At 42.1% G+C, this 11228-nt stretch overlaps 1 protein-coding gene across 4 annotated transcripts in view; it reads left to right on the top strand.

Annotated features, from left to right (window-relative positions):
* The first annotated feature begins 382 nt into the window (after window positions 1-382).
* Window positions 383-11228, top strand: part of SHPRH (SNF2 histone linker PHD RING helicase) — a 139725-nt gene continuing 128879 nt past the window's right edge. For 2 of the 4 annotated variants that reach the window (XR_007355789.2, XM_048844321.2), the window contains exons 1-3: window positions 383-653; window positions 9379-10044; window positions 10480-10609. Coding sequence is in view for 3 of the 4 variants with exons in the window: in XM_048844321.2 (XP_048700278.1) it covers window positions 9409-10044; window positions 10480-10609 (766 nt within the window). In the remaining variant the exon portion in view is untranslated. Of the gene's footprint in view, window positions 654-997; window positions 1126-9378; window positions 10045-10479; window positions 10610-11228 lie in introns of those variants that run through there. The other 2 variants (XM_048844315.2, XM_048844316.2) reach the window with 2 other exon arrangements.

Below are 11228 nucleotides of genomic sequence, written 5' to 3'. Positions count from 1 at the left end.
GGGAAAGGGGAGGTGGGGAGCCTGGGGAACTGAGGGGCATCCAAGGGGTCCAGGGGCACCAAAATACAAGTTCACCCAAGAAGGGCACCATTTCCCCCAAGGGCAGCCCTGCGTGTCACACGTTTCCCCGGCACTACCCCTGTGAGGACGGGGGAATTTGCTGCGGGCATTTCAAGGCTGTTGGTGCTTCTCATCCCAGGGGCACCCCTGGGCCCGGCTGTCCGGGATCAGCCCGGCCAGCCGCGGCTGCGTCTCTTCCCTGCCCCCGGCCACTCTCCCCCCTCCCCTCTGCGGCTGGGAGGAACCCACAGGAGCCGTCGAGGCCCCGCCCACCTCTCTCCCCAGCTGTTGGGCATGGCCGTTGCGCATGCGCCAGCTCTGGGCCCGCACGCTCCTTTCCGCCGGGGCAGCCTCTGCCGGCTGGGAGGCTCCTTCCCACACCGAACGGGCGCGCCCTGGTGCTGTCGGGAGCGCGCGCGCGGCTGGAAGGCCGTTGTTGGCTGTGGCCCCTCGTCAGCCCCCAAGCGGCGCTGCGGGGTCTCGTACGCGCGCAACTGCTCGGGAGCTGTATCCCCTTCCTCTCCCCTCCCCCCCCGCCAGAGGCGCCCCGAGGGGCTGGAAGGAGCCGACGCAGGAGCGGACTTATCCCCTAGGTAGGTTCAGGGCGGGAGCGGGGGCCTGCCAGGCTGTGGGTCCCGACCCCGCAGGGCGCCCCCTGTGTCACGGTGCAGCAGCCCCTCCCTGGGGCTCCCCTCTGCTGGGGTACCCCGCGTGTGCTGCCCGCTGCCTGCGCCTGGCTCCCCTTTCGCCCGCCGGCGTGCCCGGTTGTGCTGTGAAAGGGCAAAGTCTCTTCGCCTCCCCCTGCGGCCCCTTCCCACGGGGACGTTCCGGTGGCGAGGCGAGGCCAGGCCCGAAGTGGGGCTGAGCCGGGCGCTCAAATAAACCAGTGTCTCTGGGAAGAGGCGAGCGCTCCTGATACAGCCAAGCGGCGATAATTCCCCCCCTTGCGTACATTGCCACCTCGCTTGGGTGTGCTGCGTTTGTCCGGGTTAGCCTGGCAGCTCTTCGGGACGAGGGCCCCTTGCCTCTGTGGCAATGCAAGAGTACGCGGTGCTTTAGACAAGGGTAAGTATAGCTTTGCACGTAAGTGTCCCTGCCCCAAAGGGCTTGCAGTCTGAGGGGTGAATGGGTACATTGCAGTACAGTAGCACCCCATTTACCCGTTGTCTGGCTCTCCGGATTAACCAAACCACCCGGGCGCCAGACAGGAACAGAGTAAGGGAAATTGACGCTGTCCGTCGCGGGTGGCGGGGCTCAGGCCGACAGCCCCGAAATCCCCCATCCATTCTTCTGTTTATCTGAATTTTTGTTTATCTGATGTGGCCCCAATCCCAATTAGATCGGATAAATCGGGTTCCACTGTGTTATATTATACAGGAGAGTGAGGGCTGTGAGCTTCACAGCTGGAATGCTTCAGAGAACAGCTGGGTTTTCAGAAGTTCTTTCAGGGCAAGGAGTGTGCTTTGTTTAGGTTTGCAAATGGATCTGTACATGTACATTACTTTATAAATATTAACTTTGCTCTGTATTCACGTAGTAAGTGTGTAATAAGGAAAAATAAAGATGGAAGGCTGGTGAGTGTAGTTATAATGTCAAAAAGAAGAGGAGTACTTGTGGCACCTTAGAGACTAACCAATTTATTTGAGCATAAGCTTTCGTGAGCTACAGCTGATGAAGTGAGCTGTAGCTCACGAAAGCTTATGCTCAAATAAATTGGTTAGTCTCTAAGGTGCCACAAGTACTCCTCTTCTTTTTGCGAATACAGACTAACACAACTGTTACTCTGAAACCTGTCGTTATAATGTCAGTAATCTTGGTGCTGCCCAAATTTCATCAGCTTCTGAAATGCAGTGTTTTGGAGGTATCAAAATATCATACATTTCCTTCCACATTAATAGCTTTATTTGGAGTAGTCCACTGAGGAGAGAGTTTATTATTCAAAAGGTACTCTTAACTTCTGCTCTCATATTCTTTTGATGTTTCAAGTAGCTCCGCAGCAGTTACAGGAAAAATCGGAAAAAAGAGCTGTTAGAATGTATAACATTGGAGCATGCAATAATAATGTAAAAACATAGTGTAGGACAGTGGTTCTCAACCATTTTTCATTTGAAGACCCCTACACGTTTTCAAATGGAGGTGCAGCAGACCCCTTTAGAATTCTTAGACATAGTCTGCGGACCCCCAGATGTCCATGGGCCATAGGTTCAGAACCACTGGTCTAGGAAATCTGAGCTCTCCTAAAGAATGACATAAGGCCAAAAAACAGAACAAAAACCCCACATGCCCAATACAATAAGAAATAATGTGAGATATCACAGTTTTAAAGATCATTGCAAATTCAGAAGGTATTTTAGAAATCCTTTAGTTTGGCAAAGATTACATAAAAAAACCTAAATTCCCGATCTGTCAAACACTTAGCCGCATGCTTTTCTTTGCAGGATTGGGGCCTCATATTGTGGACATGATTGCATCATAGTTAAAGGGACACTTAAAATCATGTATGAAACAAACAGATTTCTTTAACTATGTTTGTAATTATGACCTGTGTTCAGCTGGTTCATGCAGGGAGAACTCCATGGATTTGATTGAAGGATATTGGCCTTTGTTGTTCACATTAAGTGCAAGAATTCTAAAACTCCAGTTAGCTTGTCTTTGTTTTTTCTATTCTTAAAGCTCGCACTTTTCTCAGTATCGATACTGAGAAATCAGACAGTTTCACTTTCATATTCTTAGGGGTATAATGTTTGGAATTCAAACAATATAGGTTTTAGTCTAAAAACATTTCATTAGACTCATCTTAATGATGAAAAATCATTTCTGTTGGTTGATGTGTATAGGCTTTATACAGTCTTGTTTGTATGAAATGTAAATTGTGGGTTAAATTTAAGTTGGCCGTGTCCATTTACATTGAAGAAGCATATTTAATGTCAAGTTAACAGGACACTAGATTCCAAATATATACATAATATTACATATACTATATTAGCCTAAAAATGTTTGTCAGACTCTTGTTGATTTTACTTTATTTTAATGTACGGGCGAGAGTCTTCAGTCAGACAGAAGATGAGGTTGCTGAACAGGAGCCTTGGAAATAACCTTGATTATTGGGGTTGGTTGAAGGGTGTCAGATTTTCTAAGCCTGCATTTACAATAATGTGTGTACATTTGCATGTTGTCTTATTTAATTAGCCACGTGCACATACCTCTTTTTTTATATATACATTGGTCATTTGCTTGCCTAAAGTACATGTGCAAAAGTGTGCATGCAATTGTGTATCTAATTTGAAATCCAGTCATTGTTTCCTCAACTGTTGGAGCTCAGGTGTTCTTGGATTTATGTTAAAGAGGATGACAACTTCTATTTTTATGAGTACCTAATGCTAACCATTTTGTGGCATATCAAAGCATTACTCGGAAGAGGCTGCTATCACCCACCCTTCAGCTGGGGATGAATGCAACAAGGGCAGCTGCCTATTAGCAAGCATGGGGAAATTGTTGGCTTTATAATGAAAGGTATGTGAGGTCTTAGAATGATGATTAAATTTGATCCTGAGACCATGTACAATGGGAGAGTCCAATTCATGTGCCAGTGATTTTAAAAGGATACTACTGATATCTGTTTATATTAGGGCTATCAATTAATCACAGTTAACTCACACGATTTAACTCAAAGAAATGAATTGCAATTAAAAAAATTAATTGTGATCAGTCGTGGTTTTAATCACACTGTTAAACAATAGAATACCAATTGAAATGTATTAAATATTTTGGATGTTTTTCTACATTTTCAAATATATTGATTTCTATTGCAGCACAGAATACCAAGTGTACAGTGCTCACTTTATATTATTAATTTTTTATTACAAATATATGCACTTTAAAAATGATAAACAAAAGAAATAGTATTTTTAGTTCACCTCATACAAGTACTGTAGTGCAATCTCTTTATCATGAAAGTGCAACTTACAAATGTAGATTATTTTTGTTATATAACTGCACTCAAAAACAAAACAATTTAAAACTTCAGAGCCTACAGGTCCACTCAGTTCTACTTCTTATTCATCCAATCGCTAAGGGAAACAAGTTTGTTTACATTTACGGGAGATAATGCTGCCGGCTTTTTATTTACAATTTCACCTGAAAGTGAAAACAGGCACTTTCAGAGCCAGCATTGCAAGGTATTTATGTGCCATGTATGCTAAACATTCATATGCCCCTTCATGCTTCGGCTGCCATTCCAGAGGAGATGCTTCTATGCTGATGACACTCGTTAAAAAAATAATACGTCAATTAACTTTTGACTGAATGCCTTGAGGGAGAATAGTATGTCTCTTGCTCTGTTTTACCCGCATTCTGCCATTATTTCATGTTATAACAGTCTTGGATGATGGCCCAGCACATGTTGTTTCTTTTAAGAACACTTTCACTACAGATCTGACAAAACGCAAAGACTATACCAATGTGAGATTTCTAAGGATAGCTACAGCACTCAACCCAAGGTTTAAGAAACTGAAGTGCCTTCCAAAATCTGAGAGGGACGAGGTGTAGAGCATGCTTTCAGAAGTCTTAAAAAAGCAACACTCCATTGCAGAAACTACAGCACTTGAACCATCAAAAGGGAAAATTAACCTTCTGCTGGTGGCATCTGACTCAGATGGTGAACGTGAACATACTTTGGTCTGTACTGCTTTGGATTGTTATTGAGCAGAACCCATCATCAGGATGGATGCATGTCCTCTAGCATGGTGGTTGAAGATGAAGGGACATATGAATCTTTAGCGCATCTGGCACCTAAATATCTTGCAACGCCGGCTACAACAGTGCCATGCGAACGTCAGTTCTCACTTTCAGGTGACATTGTAAACAAGAAGCAGGCAGCATTATCTACTGCAAATGTACACAAACTTGTTTATCTGAGCGATTGGCCGAACAAGAAGTAGGACTGAGTGCACTTATAGGCTCTAAAGTTTTACTTTGTTTTATTTTTGAATGCAGTTATTTTTTGTACATAATTCTATATTTGTAAGTTCAACTTTCTTAATAAAGAGATTGCAGCACAGTACTTGTATTAGGTGACTTGAAAAATACTGTTTCTTTGGTTTTTTTACAGCACAAATATTTGTAATCAAAAATAAATATAAAGTGAGCACTGTACACTTTGTATTCTGTGTTGTAATAGAAATGAATATATTTGAAAAAGTAGAAAACATCAAAACCTATTTAAATAAATGGTATTCTATTATTGTTTAACAGTGCGATTATTTTTTTTAATTGCTTGACATTCCTAGTTTATATTTTTAGAAAATATTTGTGGATGACAGGTCCCAAAGAATTGTTTTGAAGATGTGGGACAGTGTTGAAAGGAATGTGGATCATTCGTCAGAACTGCTGGTTTTATAGGAAAAACAAATACAAAACAGAAAACAGTAAAACATTTAAGTGTATGTAAGACTGGAAGGGACCTAGTTAAGTTATCAAGTCAAGTTTCCTGCACTGTTGCAGGATTACATATTCTCTAGACCATTCTTGACAGGAGTTTTTCTAACCTGTTCTTAAAAACCTCCAGTGATGGAGATTTCACAGCCTCCCTTAGTAATTTGTTCCAGTGCTTAACTACCCTTACAGTTAGGAAGTTTTTCCTTCTGTCTAACCTAAATCTCTGTTCCTGCAATTTTAAGTCCATTTCTTCTTGGCCTGTTCGTGGTGGTTAAGGAGAACAATTTATCACCCGTCTCTTTAACAACCTTTTACGTACTTGAAGACTGTTATCATGTCCCCGCTCAGTCTTCTTTTCTCCAGACTAAACAAACCCATTTTTTCAGTCTTTCCTCGTAGGTCATGTTTTAATTATTTCATCTAGTTTCCAAAATTCGTCATGATTTCTTTGCAGATATGCTTGCATATCCTTCCTTGGGGACTACACCTTGATGTGGTGAATGCCTGTGACCTAAGTTCCCTGTAAGCTGCGCAGCAGCCTATTTAGCGCTGCATAGGTGCTCAGGGAAACCACCTGGGACCTGTTGGGGGAGGGGCACCCCAACCTAGCCCGGCCTCCAACCTGCCACGGCTGGGACGGCCCCTTGGCCCCAACTATGCCATGGCCTGGACCTGCTGTGGGCGGGGTGCCTCAACCCTTAATCTGGGTGGCTCCAGCCCCGAACCCGGGCGACCCCAGCCTGGACCTGCTAGGGCCGGGGGAGGGATGCCTATCCTGCGGCCCCAGCCCCAGAGCTGCCACAGTGGGGAGGGGCGCCTCTGTCCCCCAGCCGAGGTGCTGCTGCGGGGGGAGAGAGCTGGGGGGAGTCCCTCAGCTGGAACCTTCACACCCCTGCATCCCAACCCTCTGCTCCAGTCCTGAGTCCCCTCCCATACTCCGAACCTCTTGGCCCCACCCCCGCCACATGAATTTTGTTATGTGCACCAATATGACATCACCTCCCTATTGGTGCGCATAACAAAATTCATTCCTCACATGGGTGGGAAAAAATTAAGAGGGAACACTGCCTGTGACCTTGAGAGCTGTGCCATCAGGATTAACTCTTTTGGCAGGGCTACCGAAGTTGGACAGGTCAGAGGATCGGGACCAGACAAAAAGCAGTCCATTGGTCCTCCAGTTTGGGGGTTGAGTGATAGACCAATAATCTATTCTTGTAAAAAAGAAAAAAAAAGTTGTAGGAACAGAACAAGGTAGCCATTGTGGTCAGGGACGGCAGAGCCATGCTTGTGCCTTAGGCAACGTTTGATGGTATGAGAAGGGTTAAGATGTAGTTGCATATAGTATTCTCATAGAATCATAGAACTGGAAGGGACCTCGAGAGGTCATCTAGTCCAGTCCCCTGCACTCAAGGCAGGACTAAGTATTATCTAGACCATCCCTGACAGGTGTTTGTCCAACATGATCTTAAAAATCCCCGATGATGGAGATTCCACAACCTCCATAGGCAATTAATTCCAGTGCTTAACCACTCTGACAGGAAGTTTTTCCTAATGTCCAACTTAAACCGCCCTTGTTGCAATTTAAGCCCATTGCTTCTTGTCCTATCCTCAGAAGTTAAGAAGAAAAAAATTTCTCCTTCCTTCTTGTAACAACCTTTTATGTACTTGAAAACTGTTACCAGTTTTCTCTCTTCCTCCGTTGTGAGATGTCCAGTTGAAGAGCAATACCATGTAATTATAACTTGAAAAGAGGTACTGCTTTGTGAAAGATAAATTGTCTCCTTTTGTTACCCTCGAGTGCTTGTTTTTTCACTTGCTCCTTTCATACAACTCAATTATGAAAAAGTTGAATGTCCAGACTCTAAATGGCAGTATGTTTTTGCAGTTCCTTGTGCTGCTGTTGTAGATGTTGAATGATCAGGAGCTGCAATGAGAATCTGTTTAACAGAGGAACATAAAATGTGGGCCATGTGATCAGAGGGAGCAGGTCTACAAATAGCTTACTGCTAGCTTCCGTTAGGGAAAATAGTTTCTGTAGAGTTTGATTATTTAATTAAGACAAAAATTTGGGAAATTGTACATCAGGCCTGTGAGTCTCTGTGTCAAATTCAAGAAGAGAAAGGTCTTCAAGAATTTCTAGAAATTTCCTATCTTATTCCAGAGCTAACCCCTCCTTAGCCTTGGGACCTGTGACTATATAATGAGTAGTTTAGCATATCTGCTTCTTTGCTATTGTATTTCAGTAACAATTTTGATACAGGAAGTATAGGTCTGTTAATTTGGCCCATCATTCCTGGCAAATGAAATTGAAATTATACAAGGTCATTATTTTGAACCTTTTTCTGAGCTAATCTGAGTCTCTGTAATTCTTTTTTTGAAAATCCAATATTTTGACAACTACCTTTTTGAATATATAGTTATTAACTTCTGAGAACTGATTGCATTTATTGTGACCATTGATCCTTAATGTTCCCCATGTTCCATGTGCTGTATTTACCATATGTGTGTTATTGACCAATAGGATTATGTGTAAAATAACCTCTGTGCTTCCAAGTCTAGATTCAGCAAAGTACATGTATATCTTTTAAGTACCTGGGTAGTTCCTATGACTTCAGTGGAACTACAGGTGTTCTTAAAGCTATGCATATACCTAAATTCTTTGCTGAATCTGGGCCTAGTTGCAACAACAAACTGTTAAGAACTGCTGTGCAAGCTCCTTCAAGAGAAGAGTATTCCCAGGCCTTGAAAAAAATGTATCAATTGCTTATTAACTGGGGAGGGAGATTGGGGTGTGGTGCTAAAGCTGCTATCCAGTAGTAGGTATTAAGACTCAGATGGACATCACCAGAGATGTACCTGGACAACAGCCTACTGAGAAACTCCAATCCATCTTTTATATCCTGTCATCCTCCAGCTAGTATGTGCTGGATACATTTGAAACTCCGTTCCACTCTTAATGCTTGAAGATATAAGAAACGTTTTGTCTCTTCTCCTTCTCTGGAACCCACAGGCTGTTGTAAGTGGATTGGCGTCTGCTTTCCAGGGATAATTTCTAGCACTTTCCTGTGCTGCTGCTCATACTTTTCTTCAGCAGCAGCAGTGTGAAATTAATATGATCCCTGACGTTTTCACAGCTGTCCATAGGATTCTGAATAATGGCAGTGAAACTGGTCAGTCGTCTTAATTTCAATCTGTTGCTGCTTGGCAAAACTAGAAGCAACAGCAGCAGACTCGTTGAACTGTTAGTCTTCAGATTCCAGGTGACAGCACTGCATAGGTTTACAATCAATTTGCATTTGGAAAATTGTCTTTGCAATCACAGACTATAAAAAAATTCCGAGTTCTTCAATTGTACTGAAATTGTTGATATGTAGGCTCTAGGGAAAGTTTCCTGCTTACCACAGGAGAATGGATTTTTCAAGCCTTTTGTGTACTCTTCTTCTTTCACTTTGCAGTTTTCATTGTCTTAATTAATGATTAATTATAACTTCCAAGAAACATTTTGTTCAAGAGGAAAAAGTACTCCTGGTGTTAACTTCATTTGAAAAATAAGTGGTGTTGACTAGAAAGTTTTGGATGATGATTGAACTAGGCAGAAGAAACGAGTGAGTTCCTTTCTCTGATTAAAATAAGCAATTGATCTCTTAAAACCACCACAAGACATCTTTTTACATGGCTTTGTTTGTGTGACTTCTTGGGGCAGGAACAAAGGGATGTTTTATGAAACTGAATAGACACTTTGAGCCATCTGCAGAACCCCTAGTGAGCAGAGTTGCAAGTAATGTGACTTCTGCAAACTCTTCAGCTATAGCACAGTAAAAGATCTATCTGGATATCTAATTAGTGTTATCTGCTAATGACTAATATTAATCCATTTTACAGAGATTTGGACACTGCCAGCAAAACAGCAAGATGAGTAGTCGTCGAAAGTGTGCGCCTCCACTGAGGATGGATGAGGAGAAAAAGAAGCAACTCTGTTGGAATATGCATGAAGACCGAAGGAATGAGGTGATAATATTGGATGATAACATTGATGAAGACCACCCTGTTCCAGGTCCAAGCACCTCTTCTGTATCCTTTGTTATAGATGATGATAGCATTGATGAAGGACTGTCTTACAAAGAAAATGGAGGGTCAAAGTCAGTGGGTTTCTCAACAGATGAAGGAGAAGACTCTTGCTCCATCTTGACCTCTATATCTGTACAGCTAAATATTGTAGTCTCGCCTTACCATTCAGACAATTCCTGGAAAGCTTTACTTGGAGAATTTGTTCTTCAGCTTCTTCTTGAGAAAATTCTTATTGAGAAGATCCATAAAAGGAGTTTTACTTTGATGAGAGCAGATTCTGGTGATCAGCTGCAAATTTGTGTTCATGCAAGAAGTGGAGAAGAGGGAGGTGATGAGGAAAAAGAAAGCCTAGGTGATTATGAAGAGGGCATATTGGTGGAATCATCCCTCAGTAGTGAAACGTTAGAAGACTTGAGGTGGTTGCAAAAGAAGAAGGTAATTGGACTTTATCAAAGACCTAGAGAAGACCAAGCTTTAAAGGTATTTGCTCATGCAGTTTATTTTAAGAGGGATTTTAAAATAAAAATAGCTCATTTTGTGTTTGGTACCATAAAATAGAAAGTTAGGTGAACATTTGACAAGCCCAGGTCCCACCACACACTTTTATAATACAGTGCAAAGTATACTCTTCAGCTGTTACCTGCATACATGTTTTCAATGTTTTGGGAATAATTGCCTTTAATCATTACATATTAAGATCACTTAAAATGAATTTAGAAACCATCTGAGTTCCTAAGTGTTCCATACTAAAATCTTGTATGGGGTTAAGAGATTAACTCTATCCATAGCCACCAGTCTTCAAAATTTTCCAAATGTGGCTTCCTAACTTATAAGCATTGTTCTAGTTTGGTTTTTGTCCTCTAAATCTATTTTAATTTCTTAATCATTTTAATTTCTTGCAAATATGTTTCACAGGTTGGGATTTACCTTCTGGAAGCTGGTTTAAGCAAATCAGAGTTTCTCAGTGATGGAGGTGGGAGAATAAAAAAGGCCAACCAGCTGATTCAGAAACTAATGGAAAAGTACTACAACTTTATAATTCCAGGTAACATAATCTGTCCATCATGCAGTTGAATGTTACTGCAGAACTGTTTTACTATTAAAGTTTTTCTTAAGTTCAATGATATTTTTAAGGAAAAGGCAAGAAGTATACAGCATTTTTGTCTGTCATGACAACTGCCTTTGTCAGGAAATATATAGTCTTCACCACCATAAATATCTTACCCCCCTCATGAACAGTAATTTATCTTCATAACACCCTTCTGAAATAAGGAAGGTGGTATAGCATTTTCATTTTACCAATGGGAAACTGAGGCAAAGAGGTTTTGGTCCCAATCCAATGCATTGCAGTCAATGAAAAGACTCAATAAAATTATGTGGGTGCTAGGTTTGTCTGTGATCACACACAAAGTCTCTAGCAGAACCAGGAACTGATCCAGATATCCTTTCAGAGTAGCAGCCGTGTTAGTCTGTATCCGCAAAAAGAAAAGGAGTACTTGTGGCACCTTAGAGACTAACATTTATTTGAGCATAAGCTTTCGTCCTTTGTTCCCAGTCTAGTGCCTTGACCACACCACTCTTCTCTCCTAACCACCAATGGATTTTGGTTATCGGAGACAAAATAATCTAGAGAAATGTGTGAATAGGGGAATTGTATAGGGGAA

This window comes from Caretta caretta, chromosome 3 (genome assembly GCF_965140235.1).
Source record: "Caretta caretta isolate rCarCar2 chromosome 3, rCarCar1.hap1, whole genome shotgun sequence".
Classification (NCBI taxonomy): domain Eukaryota; kingdom Metazoa; phylum Chordata; order Testudines; family Cheloniidae; genus Caretta; species Caretta caretta.
The sequence above is the reverse complement of the archived record's forward strand: the minus strand, read 5'-3'. Positions and strand labels throughout refer to the sequence as shown.